Source organism: Frieseomelitta varia, unplaced genomic scaffold (assembly GCF_011392965.1).
Source record: "Frieseomelitta varia isolate USP_RPSP 00005682 unplaced genomic scaffold, Fvar_1.2 scaffold_437, whole genome shotgun sequence".
Lineage (NCBI taxonomy): Eukaryota > Metazoa > Arthropoda > Insecta > Hymenoptera > Apidae > Frieseomelitta > Frieseomelitta varia.
The window spans coordinates 158,632-186,292 of NW_025110187.1; the positions used below are offsets into that span (position 1 = coordinate 158,632).

Genomic DNA, 27,661 nt, shown 5'->3' on the forward strand with positions numbered 1-27,661 from the left:
AATAGAATCGCGATATTCTATACGGTTTCTTCCTCCTAATTTTTAATGAAAAGATGAAAAATATATTGGTATCTGATGGAACTACGGTTCCAAAACTGATCGTGGAAGGGAATCGGGCCTTCGTTCCTATGACGTGAGCACGGCAGGAAAGTAACGGGCACTGTGGTAGCGAGCAGCACGTTGCGCTTTCAGCGCAATGGATTCTTACCGGACCAGCTAAATATATTGGGTGTCTTAGAATTACAACTACTTGCCTCACGTAGGTTAATACATTGATAGAAAATTATACAATGAAATTTTAACGAAAAGCTGTTAAAGATATATTTATAATAATAAACGCATGATAAGTTTAACATAATAACACATGATAAGGTTAACACTCGTGACTATGCTACGAGGGTTACCTTCAATTTGAAGAATATTAATTATGATGAATATTACACGCTTGAATGTTTATTAAATAAACATTCATGATTATTGAAAAACGATTGTGGAAAAGTCTCAGTGAGATTTCACTTTTTTCGCCTTTTTGAAATATCATTCGTGAATGATGACGATTCATTCCATAATGACTGTGCATTTATCATAATTAACATAATATTCTTGGAATGATTAATATAATATCCTTTGCTGCTGATAATTATGATTATTAACCATTACCTGATAATTACACCACATGTAATTTACTCCTTATCCCGCCATTTTTCCTAACCTAACACTTCGGACTCCAGTTGATTCAAAATCGAGCGCTTCGTGGAATCTGTTACGCGAAACAAAAGAAACAACTTGTGAATTCCTGTGGAAATCGGAACTTTATCGACAAAATTAAGGGAAAACTTACTTGAAACGAACGAAATGTTCTCAGAGAATAAGAAAACTGGAGAGAACTAGAGAGAACCGGCAAGGACACCGTGTAGAAAAGCGCGCGAAGTGGGGTGGCGCTGTCTCGTGTGCGCGGCGTGCGTGTGCCCCGGGACGCGCAATGGCCGCCGTGACCCGACGTGCGGTGGTTCAGTGTCAATCGTCCTTAATTTTCCCGTTTTAATTCGCCGCTCCACGCCCACGAAAATGCGCGCTACCTCGGCGTGCATACAGTCGACGAGACTCTACGACACGGTGTACCTCGGCGATCGTCGTCGTTCTGTCCTCGGTCGTGCCAACGCCGTCTGTTCGCGGATGTTCCGATCGTCGTCGAGAACCGCCGTGGATACCGACACGCGACCGTGCGTGTCGAAAAACTGCACAGTCGACGCCTGCTCTTCCTTGGTGGATAACCGGCCGAAAAAGCCGTACCAGTGAACATGAATTCTCGACGTGTACCCCCGTCGAGCGGCTCTCGCGTCTCGTGAAAGTGGTTCCCCTCGGCGGATCGACGCTCGATTTTTAACCGCGCGGGAACAGTCCTCGCCGCGAGCAAGTGTCAATTGACGGTTTAACTGGCGCATTGAGAGAGAGTGGACGCAGGGGAAGCAGTGCGTTACTGACGACTGGTTGCGCGTGTTTAGTGCCGAAGGAAACGACTTTTCGACTTGTCAACGAACGTAACTCGTGCCGTTCGAAGAAGGTGAGAATCACTGGCGGTGCCGCGAGAGCAACAAGTGGTCTTTTCAGCGATCGAGGGATGAGACGAGCTTGCAGTCAACTTTGAACCACGCTTCGCTAACGTCTGCTACCTACCAGACGTGTATGTTCACCGCGGAGGGGAAAAAAAGGCCGGTCGTCAGCCAAGGTTCAAGGGGCAAGTAACGAACGTTTGTCACGACCCCGGCGTTGAACGAGTATTGCACGGCACGTGTTAAACGAACAAACGCATTTGACGACGCACGCGACTTTTTCTTCTTTTTTTTTTTATCTCCTCTCGCCCGGAAAATTCCGCGTAACGAGAGTATCTTCGTCCAGCTACCGTGAAACAGGAAGTTGAATTTTACTCGTTACGATTAACGTAGTAACTGTGCAATTGTTAGAGACGTGGTACGCCAGTACTATTCTATAATATCGTTTCCAATTATATTATTTTTTGAATGCACACGCTTGGTTATTTTCGGAATAATCGTTCTGGGTGCTGAACAATCTAACGGCCATAGTTCGATGAGTAACGCGCTGGCATGCTGAGAACTGATTTATTCGAATAACCTGCATAATGGACACGGAACGTAGACGTAATTATATCAAGGATAGATAGCTATATAACGAAGTATAACTCTCACTCCTGGTATGGGAATAATTAGCACACATATGGAACTTTCCATCAGCGAATTCGGATGAATTCTGATAAAAAGGGTCTATATGACGGTTAACTGTGACATGCTATATTGTACGATGCTATAAATGCAGTTAGATCTGATCGAGATTTAATCTGGGATATCTAGATCGAAGCTTCTGCACGATTTTAAGCTGGATCACATTGCGCGGGAAATATGAAAGATAGATTTTGATTATAATCAATTTTACGATAGAGAAATAAATATACATTTCGCGAAGTTCGGAGCAAATAAATCTACCGATTTCGCACAAAATTTATAATTTTTTTCTCTAAATCTTTTATTACAAAGGCTTCTGTGTAGTTTTAAATTAGACCGCGTTCGCGCGGGAAATATTGAAAATAAATTCTGATAACGGGTTTCACAGTATAAAATTGCAGCTCTTAAGCGCTTATTCGCAATGAATAATCGAATATTCCGAAAGAGAATAAGTGTTTCGAGAGAGCAGAAAACTTGAGATTATTCTTGCTTTCTTTTCTTCAAATCTTTAACAAAACGGATAACTCGATTATTTCGAATCGTTCTGATCATTGTAGTTTTCTAATTTTTACGCGTTAGTTCAGTCACTGTGCATCATACATCATATCTAATTAAACATCAAATTAAATCACGCCTAAAAAAAGACTAGTCTGACTATTCATTCGTTCGAGCTGCACAATATATTATATACGACTTCTGTGTAGCACGATAATGAGAATTATCCTGCAGGATATACAATGTACATTCTATTATTTCGTTCCTACCTCACGTAAGCTTCGTCACTCGTGCATCTGTTATGTGAGACGACATTAAAATACGATATAACGATCGGCTCATCGTTCGCAGATTGAAGCGACAATTATTCTGTTTAAAAGAAGAATCGTTTATGTAATAAAATAAGAACAGCCAATGCGGAAAACGACACAGAAATTATTAAAAATACGTTGCTGAAAATTATCAGCCGATTGACGTAACAGTTACCAACAAATTTTTACATTGCAAATGAACAGCATACCAGAACGTTTAAGTATGCGTTCGGTGTTTTTATTCCTCGTAGTATGAATAATTATTTCTCATAGTCAGATCGAACATACAAGGAAGTCGATTATTAAGTTACAGATGTTCCTCGAGCGTTTTATACCGCAGATTGAATGTAACTAGCGAAATAATAAATATATTCACTCGATCTTTTAGAAACTAGCTATGGAGAAGTATCATTCACCGTAATTTCGTTTATCCTTTTTAATTTTTTAAATATTTGTTTGTCGTATCTTAATTAGTATCTTGGCGATATTAAAAGACTTTTTAGTTGAAAGAAACTGGAAGGTAGCTAGTACTTATGTTTCATCGCTTCGTTTTGGACAAATTGTCGAAATTCACATGCCTGTATCCAAAGAAGTCTAATATCTGTACATCGATTTTACATTCCGGATTATTAATTTTAATTTAATTAAAATTAATGATCCGAATTCAATATTCTTTTCTCCCAAATTTTCTTCTATCTTCTTCGCCAACTTGAAAATCAATTACAAAACATAAAAATGTTATAAGAAATGTTGAGTACCTCAACTGAGTTTCATATTTATTGAATATTTTAAATAATAATATTATAAATGCATAAAAATCTGCAGTCTATTAATTGACAATAGCAATATGATGCTTAGTCTTACCAATTAAACTTATTATCCACAGATCGAAACGTCAGACGTAGCAATCAGCTGTTTCAACGTTGGAAACGTCATTGGCAAATCAACGAGCCGTAAACTACTTAACGCAAGGAGCCGCGAGAAATGTTACTTTCGTTTTTCGCGGGGAAATCGTGTTTGATCGAGCAACGATTGCAAGAATTGCAGGAAAAGTGTTGCAAAGCTACGAGCGTGCAGCCCGGTGGAACGATCAAATTGGAAGGAAAAATCGAAGAGATTCGTTAGAGGCGACGAACAAGTCACGAAAAGAACATTTCCAAAGGAAAAGGAACTCAAATATCGAAGACAGAAAAAGTGGGAGAAGACAGGGAGTGTACTGACGATACCCGGATAAGTAAGAATTTAGTTTCTAGGAAAATGTCGTCGATGCACAAGCATAATAAAATACCTGCAAGGAATATGCCTATAAATATTCATGCATAAATCATTGCGCGTAATCTGTTGACTCGACGTTGCGCGAAAACCAGCTTCGAGCAGGAGAGACTGAGTCACACTGGACAATATCGTTAAAAAGTTTTAGGAAGAACAACGAGAGACAGCTATAAATAATATCGCGATGTTGAAAATATTCGCCGAAACGATCTATAAAGGAAGAGAATTGCAAAGAATCTTCAACGAATAGAAATTGCAAGAGAAGAACTTGATTGCGTTATTTTTATAAGAAAAAAAAAAAAAAAAAAATAGAGATGTTTTGATATTTTTTGATATTTTAAATAGTCTCGCGAAAAAAGTGAGAATACTTGCAGCGAATTGCAACTTCGCTAGCGCGATATTCAACAAACTTGCCTCTATTTACAAAGTGGAAATAGCAGAGTGAGTCAGAGTGTACACGGGCAAGAGAGTTCACGATGCATTGAGGAGGCGCAAATTGCGACTGCATAACTCCGGAAACGAGACGATCCTCAGTCAATTTCTCGACCATTAGCGAACATTAGCCAATTATAACACGTGAGATTTTCCAAGCGTTCCACGGCAAAGTGTATCTCGTAGCGTTGCGATCTCGTGGAAAATATTGGAGCAATCTTTATGATCGCAAAACGCGACGAACTCCCGCTGAAAACATGGCTACGGAGGGTGAAGAGGCACTATCGGGGACACCTTGGTACGCGAAGTTCTTCGAATATTGGAGAAACAGGAACCGAGTAAATCCGGGTAGAGTGGAACTTCCCGACTGCGACTTCTTCATCGCTGGACCGCGGCGAACATTGAGAGTCCTGAAACCAAGCTTGAAGACCTGTTGGTATTACGAGAACACGAACGAAAGACCCGAATCCATCACCGACAATTTCTTCACTCGCTGGTCCCGGAGGCCTCATTCGTCCGGCAACTGCAGATGCTCTTTTCGACAGTCAAAGCGGGCAAGCACTGCCGAGGAACAGATCATCTCCGACGAGTTAAACAGAATCCGGACGAGCCTGTGCGAGGCGGAGAAGAGCGGACGGGCGATCGAGGAACTCGAGCACAGGGTGTCGGCGAATTTACAAAAACTGCAGGTTTCCGGTGGTGAAGATGAATCGGCCAGCATGGAAGAAAAAGGTATCTCTGGAACGAACCAAGCGATCGACCAAGCAACTACTGTTATGGACGATCAACAAGCGGACGAGCAAACGATGAAAAACAAAATCGTGAAGGATCTGGAGAAGTACATTAACGTGCTGCTGGAAGAGATATTGGATGACACGGTGAGGTACGTGGCGGCTGCGGACGACGCTCTTATCAAGGATGCGAGAAGCTCTAAAAAGAGAAACGATCGTTCGACGTCGCGGCGATCGAGCCGCGATAAAGGGGAGCCGAACGAGGGGAAACCAACGAGCGAAGAGGAGCGCGTTACCGAGGAATCGTTCGACGACATCAGCTTCTCGTTTCATTCGGGGAGAATCGGGAGGAACGAGAAAGGATCGGATCGGCGAGTGAACAGCGACGACGCGTTGTTAAACGACGGCGAGGGATACGTGAATCGCGGTTTCATCGGCACGAGCAACGATCCCGACTCGTTGGACTTCTACCTGAGACGATCGATCGGTACGGAAGTCACACTGGAGCAGTTGGATTGTGTCGATTCCGGGATAAACAGCGTGGAAACCATCGAATTCCAACCGGATCAGGAGCCGAGCCTCGAGCAATCCCTGTTGAAGATCATCGACGAGAAGCTCGGTAGAACAGCCCTGAGAAACAGTTGGGAGGATTTGAGCGCAGGTGGCCGGGAGAACGATGCTCACGGCCGGCCGACAAAGAGAACGGACGAGGAGACGGTGATTCCGAGAAGTGGCGAGCAACTGAGCAACGATCGAGGCACCGAGAGATCGGAGGTCACCGGGAAGAAAGACGCGGAAAAGAGCGAGCCGCAGGATTCGAGCGTTCAAACCGCTCGGGCAATCGATATCTCGGCGGATAATCTCGAGCGTGGCGTGCCCGCGGTGGATCTGAAGGAGTTGGAGGAAACTGTTAACGAGCCCAGTTTCGAGAAACTGCGGCTGGAATTCAAGGACAACGGCAACGAGCCGTCCTTCGGGACCAAAAAGGACAACAACGCGATCGCCAAGCTGCGAGGAAAGTTCGCCGTGACATCGACCGACCACGAGGCTGATCGCTGCTCTTTGGAAAAGAGCAGCTGGAATGAGAAAATGGGCAGGTTCGAGCTGAGGAAGGAGGCAGCCGCGTGCATCGAACTCGAGGACTACAGAAAGACCTGGCCGAACATCGAAGAGAACGCCACCCCTGTCGAAGAGAATCCGCAAAATTTGGTCACGTTTAGGAAAAATCGAAAGCCCATGATCGTGTTCCTTCATGGTTTCGGATCCTCGGCGGAGATTTTCGAGCACCAGCTTCGATATTTCTCGGCTCTGGGTTATCCTTGTATTGCGCCGGATATGCTCGGACACGGAATGAGCTCTGCACCTGGACGATCCAGAGATTACCATTTTAACAAACTGCTGAAGGATTTGGACAGGATACTGTGCCACTATGCTTTCAAGCCTGGCCAGAAGTGCGTCCTCGTAGCGCATAATTACGGGTAACTATTTCTCTTTTACCTTTTCTTTTTATTTTCGGGTTTTTCGTTGAGACAATTCTAAACTTAATAATTTCACTCGATAATTTTACACTCAGTTTAGCAAATGAAATAGATTTATAATATTTTAAGAAAATTACTCTCAAATTATTAGATTACCAAAATTTAGAAATTACGAAAATTTGATTTTGTTTTGCATCTTAGATTCTTCGTGATGGACAGAATTCAATTTAATTAAAAGTTCTGAAACTAATCTACATTGGTGTAGTTTCCAATATTACCAAATAATGGTAGTTAACATAAAACTTAATTAGAAAATCATACATTTGATAAGAACATTTAATATCTAATAAGAACATTTCTTTGTGTTTGAGAAATACAAGTAGACCGAAAATCATTGAAAGAATGTAGCAAGGTTAATCGTAGTAAAAACTTCAAACTGTGAATTAGATAATATCGTACTTAATAACTATAATCAGTATTTCACATATCCTTGAATGTTGGACAATTGTCGCGTGCATTCGCCTATTACGAGTGAAATTATTTCATGGTCGAAATCATCAGCAGCATGTTTATTTAAATGTTGGCTCTTTAGCTATCGTTTTACGTAAATAATCACTATAATGAAATAGAATCACTATAGAAAAATATGCCACAAATTCAAAGTAAATTCTACGTTGAAGAAAGTTTCAGTTAACCACAGAAAATATTTCATAATTATGTTAGATTAGATTTTTATAGTTCTCTTAATACTCTTTAATTAACAATCTATGCTGTACATATATATACAATAAATTCGACTCTGAAAACTAACCAAATTCAGTTGATCAAGAGAAAAATTAAATAAAATGTGGTGAGGTCTATACTATGCTAGTGATTTGGCTTTGTATATTTTTTAATTATTTAACTAGCAATCTATGCTTCTGTGTAGCACGTTCGAAAACAGTTTCAAGTAACCATAGAAAACAAAAAACAGAAAACAAAAGGCAGTTAAGCCTGTACCACGTTAGCGACCTGTGTTAAATTAGGTTAACTCTCTTCAGTTGTATCCGTAAAAATCTATATTTGCATAAACATCCGCCGTCTATTCATTACCATTATAAAATTATTTGACCGTGGCTAGCAGAAGCCTTTAGCTGCAGTCGCGTAACTTATCTTCAAACCATTTAAAAGCATCTGGTGTATCGTAATTACGGGGTATACACGCGAGACAGTGGCTTATCGGATATCTGATGATTACAAATTTCTTGACGTTTGAATCGTTGCGCGTACGAGCGATCGGCTGCACACGTTCACCCGATAAAATGGCTAATGGCCGAACCTGAACGCGCATTTAATCCGCGTGCTTGGAGTTCTTCAAATTCGTCGGGGTGATCGATTCATTTTTACAGACGTTGCCAGCGCACGCTCTGGCTGTGTTCTTGCTTCGTTCCCACCCGTATCGTAATGCTTAAAAGCTTTTTGTCATTGCTCGTTCTTTCCCCTTGAGAAAATTGCGATTCAGCCCTGTATAAGCAACGAGAGAGAAGCGAGGAGAGAAATTCTGTTTGGCGTAAAATGCGCGTGTTCTTCGTATTGGAGTGTTCGTCACGGATATCGCGAAACAGGGATTGGGATTAGCTTTCACATTGTTCTTTTCCGCTTTGTTAGATTTTTACGAGAGAAGTACACAGAATGTAATCGTGATACAATCAGTCAGAATTCTGGCAGGCAGACATATGTAAGTCGAGAAGAAGGAACAGCCTTCTTTCATTTTCTCTCCAGTCTTCGTTTTCGAGGAAATCGGGTTTCAAAATTGAATTTGAGTAATTCGGGACTGAGTAGGAAGAAATAATCGACAGTAGATTATTATACCTGCAAAAAGAAGTGAAAAATGTATTTCTATATACATTAGAATATTTGTTTTTTCCGTTTGTAAAAATATGAAATTATATAAAAATCCATAATCTATTTATTATTAATCAAAAAATAATTAACTCGTCGTGTTTGTTGATAAATAATGGATGTCTGTTTTCTAAAATTATTTTCCACTCTTGTTCAAGAAAATCTGAATTTTCATTTTGCAAAGCATAGATTTTTCTTCTCTCTTTCAATCTATCGAATATACATACAGCGTCGATCAATATTTATACCTTTTAATTTCATACGCTCGTGAAAAGCAGCCTCTAGAAATTCCTAACTAACAATTCTTAAAGATTGATACGATAATCGTTTCGTAAAAAAGAAAAATCGTTCGACAAATTTGCAACATCTCCTGTAATTAGAGTAGGCCTATATAAATTTTATTTACACGCACTCGAAAAATGTCAGACACCTGCGGTAATTAAAGATAAATGTATTGGGATTTAATTAGACCGAGGGGAGGGGGGGGGGGGGATTAAATCGAGCTCCCCGCCTTATCAATAATCTGGTATTTTTAGAATGTTGCCAACATTTCCTGTGCTTACACGAATGTAATGTTGTAATATACGGGTGTAATTTTCAGTGATGGTAAGTTATAACACATAGTAACTAAACTGTTGTATGTATAAACTAATTTACGACACATAAGATGTTCCATGAAACGTGAACGTACTATAACATTATGTATCATTATATATGTTTAACCTGCATACGTAGCTGTGAAAACCCTTTATCTTGTTTGCAAACATAAATCAATTTGTCTACCCTCCTGCTAAAATGGAGCATCTACATATATTGTCGCGTGTTAATAATTGAAAAATATTTAAAAGACTTAGTAATAAACGTATTACTTATTCTCGATTTTAAAAATTTTAACGTCGTATTTAGCGATATATTCAATCTTAATTGCAACTTCTTTATTTCTATTTTTGAAAAAGATTCCTGATTCTTGTCTTGTACAGAATGTACCTATTAATCGGTGCCAGCATGCAACAGAGTAGAAATTCAATTAACCGCTATCTGTCTGTCTGTGAAATTATTTTTCAATACTAACACTTTAGTTTCAGTTTTATCCAGCAGCACGAGTTTTCGTTCAACGTTAATGCTCGAGTTGACGCTAACGTGCGCCAACACCGATAGAAAATCATTTGAATTGCAAAGACCGCGTCATTATTGCATACCCCTTGATCCGTATCAATTCGCTTTTGAAACTAGGAGGATAGTCATCCACGCTTGATCGTCGCATTTACATTTTTTTACGCAACGATACGTTGTCGAGTGCTGACCAAAGAGAGAACAGAAAGAAAAGGTTGCAGCATATGGCGGCTATATCGCGTGTATCTTATCTGAGCATTACTCGTAAATCTGCAAGATGGTCCGTATCGAAGATTCGCGCGAAACGCATCGTGCATCTGGACCTGTATTAGGGGAGCACGTGTAAGCGATTTTGTTCCTTCTCTAATGATGTTTCCACAGATAAGTGGAAAGCATCGTCTCCCAAGCTAAGTATTTATCGTTATAAGGCAAGTTGATACGTTTTTCAATTCTTAATTCTTGTTTGAATGGCAATTAAATGGCCATTTTTTGTCAATATGACAAAAAATATGTTATCAAAAAATATATGTTAAACATATCAAGAGAATCAAGCAAACTAGTGCCTAGAAAAAATATTGATGTATAACAAAATTATTCATGAAATACTCCAACATGAATAATTACAAAAACATTCGTAACAAATAGGTAAAAATTGTCGAAAGAAAACTTTCATAATAAAGAAAAAAATTGCACAATTCCTTCGAAACAAAAATTTCTTCACAGAATATGAAGAGCAAAATGTGTACGAAATAATGTGGTACGAAAATGTCTAACTTTCGACAAAGCACAATGCGCTTTATGAGTGCATTGATGGTAAAAAAAAAATTATCGAGAGCAGCAAAAATTTTACAATTCAGACGAAATTTTGAAAATAGACTTTTAGCGACCTAAATCGGCCAGATCGTAGCGATGTAGCTTGCCAATCGGTTGACCGTATCTTATGAAAGCTTGCTGATTTTTTTTCTTTTTTTTTTTATTATGCAAATTAAACGAATACGGTCACTCGGCTGGCATCACGACCTACACGATGCTGTAATAAAGAGGCAAGTTCTATTAATCCTTCGCGCGACATTGCAACACGACATGTAGGCCGCTGGTTAAACCCGCGAACGGTTCAATATACCCGTTCCTCGTTTTAGTTAGAAAAATGAACGTCTGTATCCTACACAAATTACGGCAATGAGTTAAAGTTGCAATAAACGCGTTACGGAGCACGCAGTATGGATTATATAAAGAAGGGATATTACACGACTGGCACGCATATAAATTAAACGTGATTTCTGGATCTCGTTAATGAGTCCTTTGGTAAGCTGTTGAAGTTCACACAACGATATATTACGGGATTTAAGTCTTGTCCCAGTTGAACGAAATAAAAACTTATTATTATTTCACGAGAGTCTTTTGAATAGCAACTTTAACATTAATATCTATTATTTTAAATGCCTGTGGAAGGTTCAAATTTATTTTACACCTGGATAGCCATATGTAGGTTGCGAATATTTATGCGATTTTATATTTTTATGAAAATAATGCCAAAAAAATAGAACTCAAATAGAAAATTATTTTATCTACTGAGTATTTCATATATTATGCATGTTACGTGCATTGCGTAGATTTTTGCACATACAATTTTTTCATAAATATATAAAAATTCGAAGTCGTAAAATAAATTATTAGATTGGTGCATATGTAATGTCGTTTTCCAAGTATATCTTTGACCGTGCGTGGCTTCTTCAAATTATTATGTATTTAGTTGAAATAACTTCAGAGGAAGCCAACGGGAGTTCCAACCAAAAGAAACATCGCACACGTGCAATGATAAAACGATTGCGTGATTTCCCATCGATTTCAGATGTAGTTTTGCAGCTGCGTTAGCTTGCAAATACAACAGCAGTATATACCAGCTAGTCTTGATATCCGGAGGTGGTCCAACACCTTTAGCAGCACCCAGTACCGAAAGCGCTGGTCACTGTTGTCTCAGAGCGATTCTGGCGCCCTTTTTAATGTGCGGCCTTCACAGAGACATATTATATTCAGCGAGGGGCCGTCAACACCCTTACTGCGGTCCCGAGCCGCCAGAGCAATGGCCTTCGCATATGAAATACGTTTTGGACGGCATGGTCTGGCCGGAAGGAGATTACGTGTTCCATAGAAGGATATGTACACCGACGCTTCTCATACATGGCCTAAGGGACAACAAAGTGTCGCTCGTGCAGGAATGCCAAATGGAAAGGGTACGTTGCTCCTTCTTCAGCTTCCTTTCGAATAGAGAATCATGCAAATATACTTTAGGCATCAATTCTTATATTTTCTATTTCAGGTAAGGAAATTACCTGCATAAAATATCCAAAAAGTCCTTTTAATGTAAATTGAGTAAACAGTTGAAGAAAATCTTCGTGCAAATTCTAGATAATACATGATACTTCACGTGATTGTAACTTACGAATAAAAACATTTGCTATAATCATTCGTGTTAAACATTTTTTTTCAGCAGTTCTATTGACGTTAAAATACTATCAATTTATTTTCAAGTATATTGAATATTTGAAAGTCTTAAATTTCTCAGAAGGCGGTGGTTTTAAAATAATTTTCATTTCATTTTTTAATACTAATTGTAATCATTATGTTTTATGTTTTAGACCATGATGAAAGCTTTTCTTGAAGCGATCCCAGCTGCTGGTCATACCCCTATGACTGATTGCCCAAAGCAAGTTAATCACATGATACACTGTTTCATAGACTTGTGGAAAAACAAGAAATGGTAGCGAAAAGATAAATAGAAACATGTGTTTGCTAGAAAGACAATTTGTGGACCATGTAATTGTACGATTATATTTAAATCAATTTCTTTCTACGGGTATTTCACTCATTGTACATGAAACAGAGAAAACAAAAGGTGATGTTTGATTTGTCATGGCAAATTGAGACAAAGACTAAGGTCTATTGTACATAATCAAGATTTTATGGTAGTAAAAATTCGTTTGTATAGAGTGCTATTTTATACAATTGAAATGAAGTAATCAATTTTTGTATAGTCATTTTTTAATGCCATGTAGCAAGAAGAGAAACCAACAGGACGCTCGTGTTTATAAAGTATAAGTCTGCAGAGTAACTGTGCCAAAACGTGTACACGATTGTTAGGTTATTTCTCTTTGAAGATCGAATTTAAAGATATTTGTAAATGAAATTGTAAAATACAATATGGAGGCTATGCAGTAGCGTATAAGTTATACCAAAGATGATTTATACAGTGTTATTTTATGTATTCTACGAGAGTATAACTTATTCGTTTACAATAAAGTTGTGTACAGATATTTGATTCGTTTATGATTACATTTATGAGTCTTATTCCACGTGTTCCTTCGACTCATCTAATCAGTCGTATGGGTGTTTATATTTCATTTTATAATCGCTTGATATCAACGATTTAAAAGTAATTTTTGATTGAGTGGATTTTCTGGAGATTTCATCCATTCCTTTTTCAATATTTGTTTTAATTGACTTAACCTCAAAGTAGGGTTTTGCTCTTTTATAATAGGCATCATTTTTTCCTCAAAACTAGCATACGCTGCTTTTACACGTTTCTCTGGGTGACGATCAATCTCGGCTTCTTTAGTACTGCGTAACAAATAATAATACATTTTCAATAATATAAAACAATTGCTTTCATTGAAAATGTCAGCATCTATCTTACCTTAATATGGATAAAGCTTCATCTATACCATGAGCAGTTTCACCTTCTATTGTCAGCCTATTCAAATTTTCTTCAATTGGTTTTTCTTCTTGTTTTTTCATTGCTGCCTGATTTCGCTTTTCCGTTGCAGCAACTATTTCTGCTCTAGTTACTTTAGCTGCAGGCTGTTTGCCGCCCACTTTTATGTTTTCCATTTCCTTTTCAAGCAGAGCTTTTACCTCTGCTTTCTTTTCTAATTGTTGTTGACGTTTTCTTTCAAATTCTTCCTATAAAATAAGTTTGTAAAGTACTAAACAAATTGAGTGCGAATTATTAAGTAAATAAATATTATACAGATAATAAAATTTAACAAGTGCTATTCAAATACCTGTTTTTGCTTCTTTTTTAATAACTGTTTATCGTCGTCTTGCCAAGCTCTTTCTTCCGCTTCGAGAGCTTTCTTTGTATTTTCGGCCTCTTTCGCCGCTGCTTTTCTGGCTCGAGCAGCGACGGCCTTGCTATTTTCACCGACAAATTTTTTTGGCATCTTGATCTGCAATCTTTATTATAATCACAGCGTAAATTAAAAATCTGCTGATAATAAGTTTTATCATTAATTATATCATCAGTTTATTTAATTACAAAATTATATAAATTGTAATGTTCGAAATATTGTCACAAATGAAAAAACCGGCAAATTCGAATAATTTGATAAATCGCGCCAACATAGCGTTTTACTGCGATTTAGTTGGCAACATAGCTTCACGTGCGCAGACATCTCGATCAGCCAAAGATGTTGAGGTTAAAGAAACATCGGAATCAACTAACAGCCATCTACGTCTAAAATATAACTCGAGTGATTTTCAGATTGTAAATGATTCGTTACTTCGGCAATACTTGTTTGCGTAGAAAATTTTGGCAATATCTTACGAATACTCGCGAAATGTCGAAGCAAGGATCAAAGAAAGCTGGAAAAGGTCAGAAAGCTACGGTTAACGAGGTCAGTGAATTATAAAAATCGTAACTTACCAACTTCAGTTGAACGGATTAGAATTTAATATGTGATCGAGATTTGATCACCTATCAAGAAAACAACATGACATTTTCTATGGTACACCGTTAACTTGTATTTAACGCTACTAGGTGTCGCTTGCGAATTCACGAATGGCAACATTATATTTGCAACTCACTAGATATTCTCTAAAAAAATGTCAGTTTTTATTTCGAATTTCTTAATTAAAAAAGAAACGCTATTAGTAATTCAGTGATACTACACGCACAGTGTATAATTAATATCATAGACACGTTTTGTATAATGTAATATTTTAACTAAATATCTATTTGAAATTTAAAATTACATTGCATCTTTGAATATTTATAACAAACAGATCAATTTTGGTAGGAACCCAAAGGGCCTATAAGTTTAGATAAAAGTGGGAATGTCACCATAAAAATTCAAGCAAAACCTGGCGCGAAACATAATAATATAACAGGTAAAAATATGTTGCAATATTTAAAACAGAATTAAAAGTAGGAAATCAGATGTATGTGAGAGTGTAAATTACTTTGTAGATATTTCTGAGGATGCAGTGGGCGTCGCAATATCCGCACCTCCGGTCGAAGGTGAAGCAAATACGGAACTCGTGAAATACTTAGCTTCCGTATTGGGAATGAGAAAATCCGACGTATCGTTAGATAGAGTTAGTTTAATTTCTACTAATTAAATCTTTAGTTCTTTCTTATTTTTAATTTAAACGCTCATCTTTTATAGGGTTCTAAAAGTCGACAAAAGGTCGTAATAGTGTCTGGAACCACAGTGGAAAAGGTTCTGGAAAAATTAAAAGGAGAAATGGGAACCTGAGAATAACAGCAAATAACAATTACCGTACTTTTGTCTTTTGTTATAAACAGCTACTTCTTTTTTTAGTGCATATAATGTTACAATTCTCTTCACTTTGATAAGTCATATTTATTGTGCATAAATATGGCAATCACGTTTATGTTCAAACATGCTGAGTTAATTTATACAATCGAAAAATAACTTTATACAATTGTAAAAGTAGTTCGTTAATAATTTTCATTAATGAAATATATGATCATGAAGCTCGCTGACGCATTTAAGCTTTCTCTCGATGTATATATATTGATTTTTTAATATACATTTATTTTTTCGTTAAAAATATCATTTACAATATATAAATATCTAAAATATCATATATTTCAATGTATTTAAAATATTGTAAACAACATTTTGTAACTCATTATAGACATTTACGAGATATTAACAAAAATGATATATATATCACTATATATTTTTAAATCTAAAACTTTTAAATTATGAAAGATGCTCTATTCTTCTCTATACTTTCTAAATTCGATTAAACAAACAATTCAAAATGGAATGTAAAAATAATGTCTTCGTCTGTCATTTGTAAGCACTTTTAGTCAAGTTTAACTCGAGATAAGTATTATTATAAGCGTATTAACTTTCTTCAAATGTTCAGAGAATTTCTTTTACATCTTTCGTATCATCATCGTCGATATTTGCGATATGATTTTCGTTGAGATTTTTTTTTCTAGACATCATCGGTGAAAGTTAGTTAAACCTTCACTCTTGAATTTCGAAAGCCTTATCGTCCAACCATGGTCGAAATATCGGCAACGTTGACGGATAATGTGCTCCCCTTTTCGACGGTGCAGTTCCCGCTGGAGCACCTTCCTGTCTTAAGGGATAAGTAGCTAGAACGATTGGTATTTGCAGTTTGATTTCTTTGTCCAGACTCTTTGGACTTATTACGAACTGTAACAAACATATTACAACATATATAATAAAAACAAAAATATAATATTACAATATAATAAAAATATCCGAGAATATAAATATAATAAATATATCCAAATTTGAAAATCCGTTGTCGATTATTCCTGTAGAAATTTACGTGTCCGTATGTTTATACAGATAGAATGTAAACGACTTGAACGATATGTATTTGGGATAAACAGTCTTGAGGAAGAATCGAGCGACACAAACCCCGAGAAAGTCAATGAGACGGCAAGTTAAATTTATATACGTATCATGAAACCAGAGAATTTTAAGATTTATGGCACAGTAGATCTCGTATACACAGTGGCATTGTTCCATCATGAAAATTATTCTTTCGTGCATAACATTTCGTTAACGTTACAATTTGTGAATATTGAACATTGAATTCCAATAAAGATTAACTGATTCGTATAATATATAAATAATTATATACACAAATTTATCATGAGAAATTTATATTATCTTAATATTATATTATATTTTTTCATATTGCAATAAATGCCGCAGTCTATTTATTATACCGCAGCTGGAAGCTACGCGTTTAAACTCAATAAGTGACACTTTCATAATGAAGAAAAAAAGTGGAAGGAAGAACCGTGGAGAAGAAAGTCGGTGCTTTCTGTAAATGGCCGCAGACGCATTAGTTTTGTGGCAAAAACACGTTGCAGCAAGGAGAGTGCGACGCTTTAGTAATGCCGCGTGTAACGGTAATTATTGTAACAACAGTTGAAACAACGTTTATACTTACGTAGACGTGATAAAGAACGTTGATGAGGTGGCACCCGCGCAGATTGGTGGGTGGTAACGGTGGAACGTACATTTGCTCGTTCAACCATTCCTCGCCTTCTCCAGGACGGATTTTCCCCCTGGAAACGCTGGCTAATTCTCGCGTCTCGCTCGCGAGCACTTTACCACGGCACAGGTACTGAATTGTTTCGGTCAAGGATGCTTTAGTCGATTTCATCGTCACCTGTTGAATCATTTCGATCCTACATGTATACTTAAATGTGGATCTTGCATCACATGCGCACAATACAAGGAGTAATTGCTGTATTGTTTGCAATGTGTTTCGCTGTTCGATTATATCAATATCCATGCCGTTTCCGTTGTGAAATTTGTAAAAGATGGAAACAATTTTATTCTGACACTACATTACGGTAATTCTGCTTTATAACTAGAGTTCGATATTTACTTATGACTGTAATTAAGATGCTTGGAGTGTCGCGTTCCTTCAGCTGTTACCTTTGCACTGTGTAATTGTCAATTAAAATTCTTAATGAAACCTTGCAATAATTGTCGTATAATTATAATTGTTAAATCTGTTAAGTAATATTTAATTATTTAGTTAACGTGACTTCATGTGAATTTCAGGTGAGGGAAACATTTGCAGATTGGTGTAATGTGTGACGGTGTCGTATTATGCTGATCTTGTTTCCAGATAGAAATTCTTTTGGTTAGCCATCGAATCGAAATACGATACATACTTTGCTCCGATTGCTGACGGTCGCTGAGATCCCGATAGTTTCACCGGGTACGTATCCGCCTCTGTCCAAGCTTACTCTGCAAAATACAGGACCTCCGGAAACGCAGGAAACACCGACTCGTTGCTCGATTTCTTGCCTTGCCGGTTGCTATCAATTAAATTATACAAATACTTAAGTTTTCCTGATTATTCATCGAATTTGCTTTCAATTTATATCAATTTGCAATTTGATCACAAAAATATTCGAATACGCGCAAGAACTTTTTCTAAATACATTAAGTGAATTATATACGATATTTTATTAACACTGTGGTAAGACTCAACCATAATTATTATTATTGATAAAAATTATTATAGAAATTACAAGAATTATTTTGAAAATGTAAGAAAATTTTACTTGTTTTCCAATAATTGGCACATCAAAAAGTAGTATACCAGTGTTTTATCGAATATATGTTTGGAATGAATATCTTCTCATTTTCACATATATTCAATTTCAAATTTTATCAATATTTTGCTGAACCATAATAATAATGGTCTGTCATTGTAATGGTAGTGGAATGTCAAATTTTTTCTACATGATACATGTATACATAACAATTTTTTTCTGGAAAGTGTTTTATGAACCATGGCATATCGATTTGAAAGTTTCACTACATCAACGAAAGCGTGAAGTACATAATGAAAATAAAATATATATCTAAAAAAGTAATATGTATCGCGTTCTTTTGCAATCCTTGGATCTTTAAATTTCATCTATTCCTTCGTCGAACAAGAGATCAATACTATCACTTGGGAAGTTCTCGATTATGCAATGCAAGGCGTGTGCAATGAATGTGACTATATAGTTGAATCAACAATGCGGTCGCATTCGAAGCTGAATGTCACATGCCTACGTAAGAATTATCTTATATTACATGTTATCTGGTATGATGTGAATGTGTTCCTTTGGTCGCATAAACAAGAACAACTTCCCACAAAACATGCGACGAAACGTGTGTGAGCAAGAAAAGAATAATACAACTATGTTGTAATTTGCAAACAAATTGCAAAGCGAAATCATTATAACAAATTTCGAAACCAGTTCTTAAGAATTTATATTGCAATTTATAAATTCAAGGAAAATGGTCATTGTAACGTGCTATAAAACCTCCCAAATATAAAATAAAATAAAAGAAAGAGAAACAAGTACTAGACGAAAAGTTAAACGAAATGTAAAAGTAATATTGAAAATGTGCCAGGAAGTAATATAATTTAGAAAATAAAGAAAGAAAAACGTGAATGGAAAGTAAGATGAGAAATATTATCCATGAAATACGGGAGCAGAAACAAGTGTTAATGATTGAATATTTGATACTAGAAGTAAAAAGAAAAAGATATGTAATATAATGACAAAGATCGCTTTCTATGCAGGTTAATGACCTTTATCCAGAACCCGGTTATGTTAAAATTCTCTCATAATATGCTGAAGAAGGAAAGCATGCATGGAAAGCCACATACATTTTGTACATGTACATGCATTTTCTTCATTTTAACGAGAATGGATGGATCCCCGCGCTGAATTTTGTCGTTAAGCGGTTCGTGAAACCTTCATAAAGTCGTTCAGAATCTAGGAAAACTATTTTAATCTAACTGTGATAAATATCTGTATTATTGCATTAATATCTGCATAATTTCGACAATGACTCGAGTGATAAGAATGTATCATTTTATTGCTTGTTAAATACTCAAGTGATATATTAAATAAAATTTTTTTCATGACTAAATCCTGTAATCTTGAAGACAAATTTCTTCTTTGTAATGTCCCCTTAAAATTTGCTCTACAATTTTTTTTCTTCATTTTATTGAACTTTGAATATTAGGGTTAAACGATAGAAATTCAAGATATCTTAATATCTCATCGTCTAATTATAATACTGGAAATTCAATAATTTTTCATTGTTATTGATTCAGTTTGCTCTTCACTATCTGTATCTATTCAAACGGAATATTTTTCTTTCCAAAATCTAGAATAAACTTAAGACTCACGAATATATTGCAATCTAAACATACATATGTATGTAAGAATCTTTGCTCTAACAGAAAACTACAAAGAATTGAACACCTTAAGATTAGACAAAATCCAGAGATTTTGCTTGCAAAAATCAAGTCGATCGGAACATATGATAACACATCACACAAATCATATTACATTTTCTCACTAGATAATCATCACCGGGTTGATGTTTGAACAAACTTATTCTGCGAGGCATTAATTTTTCTGCATACAGTTCGTTTCACTCGGTGAGGCTGGCTGTTTTAAACGATGATTAGAAATCAGACGAGTGTGTTGCGTGCAGCGAAATTGCAAATTAAATTGTTACATGTGCAATACCACGTTTAGTGTGATCGCAATCGTAATAAAATCAACCGACCGGCAATGTTTCGCGATTTAGGATGCGCGTGTCAGGCTTCGTCTAATTGCACGCTTGGGATAGAAAGCGTAAGCCGAATAATGATGTTCAAAACAGGAATGATCGTCCTGGCTGTGAAATAGGGGAATGCATGAATGCGCGGTTCATTTACGTGCAAACGTAGCTTGCGCAAATTTGAATACAAGCATTGTATTAAAATATACTATTTTGATATTTCCAACAGAAGAGGAAAGTATGACTGTCGAAAAGATTCAGGAACTACTTTGGAGTTCTTTCAAAATATCGATTTTCTACAAATTATAAATAACCGCTACTGCGTGTTATTATTAGATTAAACAGATTATTAAGTTATTACTAGATCGCGGATTTGAAAATTGAAAGATGCAAGAATGTAAAGAATGTTTACAATATGCAAATATATATAAAATATCGAAAGTAGAGTACACGTTATAGGTCAACATAAAGCTCATATTACGATAATTAATCCAAATTTCTATTCAGATTTCATTTGTTTAGAAAAATATAAAATTGAATAAATATCCGCAAGTTAATAATAATGATCGTTAATAGTTGAAATATTGTAGTCCACTATGTATCCTCCATTTTCTTATCTAAATTTTATTGGTTCCCAATAAGAGAACGTATAAGTATGAAATATTAAATCATCCATAAGAAGATATACACTGCCGTTCAAAAGTTCTTTAAAAGAACGTAAATATTTTATTATTTATGACATTAATAATAATTTTCAAGTATTCTGATTAATTAATTGCAAACTGACAAATTGTATGCAAGTATTGTGATTAATTGCAAACTCACAGTTACAATATTTAGAAATTTATTTCATCTGAAAGGATGCTTCAAACTTCTGAGCAGAAGTGTATATAAAGAAGCAGGGAGCGAGAGTGAGAGAGACTTACCGCCAAAATCGGCGGTTCTAAATTCAAATCGATGGGATTCATCACAATGAAGACTTGCTGATTCTTGTGCGTCAGACCGCCGGGCTCCCGAAGTGCAGCCTTGCAATAATATTGCACCCAGCCGTGTTTGCCCAAGAAAGTAGACGGTAGGCCCAGTGGTAGGCCTAATTTGAATGGAAAGCTGTGAATCCCCGGTGACAGCAGCGACGGTCCCTCTCCTGGATTCCGATGTTGTACGACAGAGAACAAAAAGAAACAGTTTTTGTATTATTATGCACCGTGCGGCTCGCGGGTGCGCCGTTTGTGAAGTGAAAAATTCGACGACTTTCAAATATACGATGACGAACTATCGTATTATATTAGATTGCGGATATATGCAAATTCAGATTTTTATTAATGTAATTAATGTTTAAGCTAGATAGAAGATTTAAGTATTGTATTTTGATATTTATCTATTTCTGAATGGCGTGCATTTTAGCTGCGTCAGATTTTTAATAAATGCATAAAAATCCGCAGTCTAATCGTTACTTACTGTTGGTGAAAAGATGCAAGCATTTCTGATAAATTTTTTATTAATACGTAATAAGATCTTAAATTCAACATTCGAGAAAGCCGAGAAATTATTATTATTATATAAAATTTTCATTTATTTTGCAACATAGTTCCTTTTAAATAGAGGAAGAACGTCATTCATCAATTTGGCTATTGTGAGCATTTATGAAAAATTCGTGTAAAGTTCATTTATCTATTAAGATGTTCCAGATCGCAGGCTTATCATCCGAGAGCTCGTTATCCGAACACGCTGTGCCCGTTTCATCTTAACGGCTACATTAAATGTACCGTAATGTAATTTCTTTTCATTACCTGGCTCACCCAGCAATCTCATACGAAAATCTATATAGTTTTCTTTGTCGTAAACTCTTTCGGCGCGTTGACTGCGTACACGCACCACTCCTTCACCGATCACATGAAAATGCAACCCTGAAACACTGTGATACATCGAGAGTGTTATTACAGTCGACAAAATAAATTTAACAATTCGATTCGAAGAAATTTAATTTAATTATAACGATGTATTCGAGATAATGCAGCTTTTAAAAAAGGAAAAAAATTCAATATCGTTAACGGCATGACAATTATTTTGTTGTAATTAACATTCTGGAGAGCGCTGCGTGCAATTGCGACAAAACAATGCGTTTTAATGGATTTCTAACAAGATGGAAAGTTCGCATTATCTTATTTTATTGCGAATATTGCAATTGCTAGATACTCGTTTAATCAATCATATAACTATGTAACCATTCGTAATTTACATCGTGAAAGTTTTCAGTGTCTACAATAGAAAACGTTACGCATTAAGATACATCTGACGAAACGTAATTATTTGACGTAATGTACACGCTTTCACGCGCTCCCTTGTCTCGTAAAAAATCAAAAATATAACTCCAAAATAGCTTTCGTTTCACGTTAATCTAAAGTTAATCAGTTTAGCAATTTAAATTTTGAAGACATCAATAATTGACATTTTCTTTCAATTCTCTTTATGAATAATTTAATAGAAACACGTATAAATGACTAAAGCATCTTTCGCTTTGGCTAAAGAGATTTCGCGCGATTTCTTGGATGTTACACGACAAAGATGGTATATACTTACTAAGCCTCGTCGTCCAACTCGATAAGTACCCGACCGGACAAAAAGTGGCCGGGAAAATACAAGAGATTCGTGTTATCGAAGAGTATCAAAAACTTGCTGAGTTTTCGCGTCATGATGTCATGCAGCACGTTGCTCAAGGATCGACGACAAGGATGACGGACGACGCTCGCGTCAGAGCGGCCTCGCGGTAACTGATTATGCGCCAAGTTGTTGCGAGCACGAAATTTTTTCCAACGGGGACCGCAGCAGGCATGTCAGTGAGAATCACTGGCACACACTGGATCGTACCAGCAGCACGCCCATAACCTTGCGCACGTTACGTTTCTCTCTTTGGAACGTCACCGGAATCTCACTCCGCCAGCCAGCCTTTTCTCGATCGTGCAATCGCGTTCCTCCGCACTTTCATTTTTCGCGTACCTTACGGTCGCGATTTTCCACTAGCTCAGTTGATTGCTGTTCACCACGGCGATCTATACACTTGCCACTCGATTGAATGGAAACGTTGCAATAACGACGCTCCTACGCTTATTATCAGTCAAACTGTCTGCCACCAGGCCTCAAGGAGCCCGTCTCTTCCTGCCCATTCTTGGAGTTGTGCTCACTTTCGCTCCCCTACCTCCGGTCGCCGTTACCACCTCCAATCCACGTAATTACCTGCTTTCCTCCAGCGGCCAATGAAGAACCGCTTCCAGTTTCTTGTACATCGAGCCACGGGATTAGATCGTCTAGATTTGCTGTATCACATCACCTTGCTAAACGGACTGTACACGCGGTCGATGAATAAAATCGATAAGGTTCGTCTGGCACTCTGCATCGTGGATCGTTCTCTATAACCCGTGGCCTGATACTCTCCGCCGATAAGGTCGGCACGGTGCATGAGTTCACCGGGAAGTCAACCAGCCAATATGAAAATTATTATACGTATAGCTGCGTATTTTTCGCGTGTGTGAGCATTGACTAACTGAACGATTCAATGCTTTTCCATGTCTTGTTTTGGGAGTTATTTGATTTGTTAATAATTCGAAAAACAGTTTTTTTTTTTTATTATACCAATCAATAATTTAATAATTTTTACATTTCTATCGCAAAGTTACGCTTCCACGAATTTATTACAATTTCAAATATAATAATTTGTTAATTTTTTATCGATTAAAACTAAATTTACACTTTCATGATACTAATTTTTATGTTACAATTGTATTGTTATGTTACAATTGTATTGATATATATTGAATAAAAATTTATGTAGAGAAAGATTGTATATTTAAAAATCAAGTTAAGCAATGACTAAGTCCTGACAAGTTATGCCACAGACGAGGTATATGAGGTATATTTATACATTTCGTCTATGGTTATACATCGTTTGGTATTTTCTGTTATGCTAATGACGGTTATATTTTTCACATCCTTAAGTGTTAAGTTGTTAAGTTCTACACGTTAAATAAGTGTAACGTATATTCTAAACAAAACTAAATCTTTATTCTAAATCGTTCTTCTTCATAGTTCAAAAGAAAAATTCTAACGCTTTAAATTATACACGAGTTAAATTTGAAATTATAGTTTCCAAAATTATAGTTATTATTATCGTAATATTTAAAAAGAAATTATGATATATATATATATACAATTTTTCAAATTGTTATTTTCGTGGAATATTTAAATAGTGAATGTGGCGCCCCCGCGTGAATGCGCCACGAAATGTCTACAGTAGGTCAGCGCGTAGTTGCGCGCTAGCACTTGCGTGAGTTATAATGGAAAGAAAGGTTATAAATCAAAAGGAATATTTAAAAAAATATTTGTCCTCAGGAGATGACAAGAAGAAAAAGAAAAAGAAAAAGGCGAAATTGGGAGCAAAAACGTAAGTTTAAATTTACAAATATCATAGCTCGTTTCGACAGTTTCAACAGGAAATCCTTGTGTTTTAGGTTATAGTAATTATTTCACATATCTTCTTGGAAGATGAAACATTTCGAATATTTGAAACTGTAACGCATAATAAATAAAATACTCTTACTTACTATCATTTTCTTAATTGAATGTTACGTTTATGGAAGATTGTTCGAATGCGCAAAAAATTTTGGTCAAACCAAATTGTAAAATCCACAATTGATTTTAACGACTTTAGGCAATAATTCTTCAAAGATTATTCACTTCTTTTATTATTCTACAAATGTTGAGATGTATTTTGCAGAGTAAAGATCATTGACGATGACATAGACCTGAAAAATTTGAGACCAATGGAAGAGAATGAATTTGATATTTTCATCGATGCAGAAGATGCACCTCAAATTGCTGGCGTGGTGGATGAACGTGGGCCAGTTGATTTCACTGACAAAAGAAGATGGAAAATTATAGCTAATGACGAAGACGGTGATTTAACTATCACTAGTGTAGATAGAAGAAATGAGCAATTCGAAAAAGCAAAGCACATTTCTGATAATAGCCCGAATCCATTGAGAAAAGAAAAAGAATATTCAGGCGACGACTTGTCTCCTCCACGGATATCTAAAATGACAAAGAACCAGACAAATGGAGAAGCAAAAGAAGATGAGGATAGTGATTTAAGCCCACCTAGAATAAAATCTAAAAAACACAGAAATCTTAACCATATTGGCAGTGACAGTGATAGCAGTCAAGACACAGGTGTTTCATCACACAAAATGAAAAAGAAGACAAAAAGAAAAGAGAAAATATCTGATGACTCCGATTTAAGTCCATCGAGGAAAAATAAAAAACACAAATCTAAGAAAAGTACAGAGCATAAAAATGCAAATAATTCAGACTTGAGCCCTCCTAGGAAAAGTAGAAAAGATTCTGATTCTGATTTGAGTCCTCCTAGAAAGAGTAGGAAAGATTCTGATTCAGATTTGAGTCCTCCTAGAAAAAGTAAAAAAAATACTGATTCAGATTTGAATCCTGAGAGAAATAGAAAAAGTAAAGATTATGAATCAGACTTAAACCTAGCAAGAAGAAGTAAAAATCATAAGCATAGGACGAGGGATAATCATTCTGAACGTAACCCACCTACTAGAAAATATGAAAGAGATGTGAATGTTCATATGAATTCCAAATACAGAAGTCGACACGACGAGTCAATCAAAATAAGAAGAAACAGGCACGATAATTCGTTCAAAGAAAGTTCACCAAGATATCATAAGTATAGAAATGAAAAACCTGGTAGGAGTAGAATGTATAAACATTATGAAAAAAATCCAAACAGAAGGCACGATTCACATATAAGTCCGTCTCGTAAAAGAAACAGAGATATCCACTCAAGCTCAAATAGACATAGAGAAGACAATAGAGATTTCTATAAGTCCAAATCGAATAAATTTGGTGATCGATATGATTACGATTCTAATCATCGTTCACGCAAAGAAGACATTTATGTCAAGGAAAAAATATCAAAACATGGGGGTGTAGACGAAGTAGATACCGAAAAACGAATGAAAAAAACATTAGATGGAAAAAGAGCTGGCTTACAAGATGCTAAAACACTGCGAGAAGAAACAGAGGCATACAAAAAGCGAGAAGCTGAACATTTTAGCAAGGTATTTGGATAAGTTTCAGTTTTCATTTCTAATTTCTAATTTACATCTTATTAAAAAATAACAAAATTTCGTTTTCTTCAGCTTAGCAAAGAAGTTACAGGAATTGGACAAGCAGCAATTGTACGCGATACTAAAACAGGTAAAAAACGCGATTTGGAAGCAGAAGCGAAGGAAGAACGGGAGAAACAGAAGCGACAAGCGGAATTAGACGAAAAATACGCTAAATGGGGGAAAGGGTAAGTGAATATGAAATCCAATTTGTAAAATGAAATTATTGTGCTTGTGGATAAATTTCTGAAAAAAACATGTTTGTTACATCAGCTTGAAACAAGTTGAGGATCGTGAAGAAAAACTAAAAGACGATCTTTATGAAATGAGTAAGCCTTTAGCAAGGTACGCAGATGATGCTGATTTAGACAAAAGACTTAGGGAACAAGAAAGAGAAGGTGATCCTATGTTAGAATATATTAAACAAAAACAGATAAAAGAAGGGAAGAGGAAACCAGGTAAAGCGTTATACTTTAAATTCTGAGAAAATCTTCGTATTTGTGACGATGGTTTAATTGATATGCGATTATGTATGTTTTTCAGATCAACCAAAATACGAAGGATCATTTATGCCAAATCGTTTCGGTGTCAAACCTGGTCATAGATGGGACGGAGTCGACAGAAGTAATGGCTACGAAAAACGATGGTTTGAAGCGCAAAATGCCAAAGTAGCGCGTCAAGAAGAAGCTTATAAATGGAGCACTTCTGATATGTAAAATGTACACGTTTAACTTTTTTTTTTTATACGTTATACACATGACGAGCAATATGGTTTAATTGTTAACCAAGGAATCGAAAATATACAGGATGTTCAAAAATTTTTACAAATATTTTTGAATCGTTGAGTAAAATATTACAACATACAGCCAAATGAATAGGTGGAGATATTGAAAAAAAAAAAAAAAAAAAAAAAAAAGAGAGAAAGATATGTACTGTATGTGAAATCTCTGAAAGACTAGCGATTTTTCGATATAAATATTAATGTTAATACATCCTATTAATACATCAATATTCCCAGATTTTTCGATATAAATATTAATGTTAATACATCCTGTATATATTAGACATTGTAAAATATAATTTCTATCATCCATATAATCAATAAACATCGTTGCTAATTAAATTCGTTACTAATCATTGT

General features: G+C 36.1%; 5 protein-coding genes across 8 annotated transcripts; 3 read left to right on the plus strand and 2 right to left on the minus strand.

The window, feature by feature from the left end:
• The first annotated feature begins 787 nt into the window (after positions 1 to 787).
• Positions 788 to 13,267, plus strand: LOC122532127. Its single transcript, XM_043660639.1, has 4 exons — positions 788 to 1,564; positions 3,933 to 6,959; positions 11,806 to 12,187; positions 12,593 to 13,267. Exons 2-4 carry the CDS (start codon positions 5,008 to 5,010, stop codon positions 12,716 to 12,718), a joined length of 2,460 nt encoding a protein of 819 aa, XP_043516574.1. The 5' UTR covers positions 788 to 1,564; positions 3,933 to 5,007; the 3' UTR covers positions 12,719 to 13,267.
• LOC122532132 (coiled-coil domain-containing protein 124) lies at positions 12,763 to 14,791 on the minus strand. Of its 2 annotated transcripts, none has more exons than XM_043660649.1 (4): positions 14,656 to 14,791; positions 14,015 to 14,179; positions 13,648 to 13,913; positions 12,763 to 13,571 (listed from the first exon to the last, which is right to left on the minus strand). In XM_043660649.1, the coding sequence occupies exons 2-4, from the start codon at positions 14,171 to 14,173 to the stop codon at positions 13,373 to 13,375; spliced, it is 624 nt and encodes a 207-aa protein (XP_043516584.1). In that variant the 5' UTR covers positions 14,174 to 14,179; positions 14,656 to 14,791; the 3' UTR covers positions 12,763 to 13,372. The 2 variants fall into 2 exon arrangements, with proteins under 2 accessions (XP_043516584.1, XP_043516583.1); XM_043660648.1 differs by having other exon boundaries at positions 14,015 to 14,186; positions 14,656 to 14,773.
• Positions 14,383 to 15,739, plus strand: LOC122532134 (UPF0235 protein C15orf40 homolog). The gene is made up of 5 exons (XM_043660651.1): positions 14,383 to 14,427; positions 14,494 to 14,626; positions 15,029 to 15,119; positions 15,199 to 15,326; positions 15,398 to 15,739. The coding sequence occupies exons 2-5, from the start codon at positions 14,501 to 14,503 to the stop codon at positions 15,485 to 15,487; spliced, it is 435 nt and encodes a 144-aa protein (XP_043516586.1). The 5' UTR covers positions 14,383 to 14,427; positions 14,494 to 14,500; the 3' UTR covers positions 15,488 to 15,739.
• On the minus strand, positions 15,501 to 23,655 carry LOC122532129 (arrestin domain-containing protein 2). 2 transcript variants are annotated; one of them, XM_043660643.1, is made up of 6 exons: positions 23,576 to 23,655; positions 22,132 to 22,256; positions 21,268 to 21,485; positions 17,935 to 18,081; positions 17,199 to 17,420; positions 15,501 to 16,426 (listed from the first exon to the last, which is right to left on the minus strand). In XM_043660643.1, the coding sequence occupies exons 1-6, from the start codon at positions 23,623 to 23,625 to the stop codon at positions 16,235 to 16,237; spliced, it is 954 nt and encodes a 317-aa protein (XP_043516578.1). In that variant the 5' UTR covers positions 23,626 to 23,655; the 3' UTR covers positions 15,501 to 16,234. The 2 variants fall into 2 exon arrangements, with proteins under 2 accessions (XP_043516578.1, XP_043516577.1); XM_043660642.1 differs by lacking the exon at positions 23,576 to 23,655 and adding an exon at positions 22,922 to 23,544.
• Positions 23,656 to 24,625: 970 nt separating this feature from the next.
• LOC122532128 (BUD13 homolog) lies at positions 24,626 to 27,643 on the plus strand. 2 transcript variants are annotated; one of them, XM_043660641.1, is made up of 6 exons: positions 24,626 to 24,779; positions 25,113 to 25,807; positions 25,856 to 26,472; positions 26,554 to 26,708; positions 26,794 to 26,978; positions 27,064 to 27,643. In XM_043660641.1, the coding sequence occupies exons 1-6, from the start codon at positions 24,673 to 24,675 to the stop codon at positions 27,234 to 27,236; spliced, it is 1,932 nt and encodes a 643-aa protein (XP_043516576.1). In that variant the 5' UTR covers positions 24,626 to 24,672; the 3' UTR covers positions 27,237 to 27,643. The 2 variants fall into 2 exon arrangements, with proteins under 2 accessions (XP_043516576.1, XP_043516575.1); XM_043660640.1 differs by having other exon boundaries at positions 25,113 to 26,472.
• Positions 27,644 to 27,661: the final 18 nt, after the last annotated feature.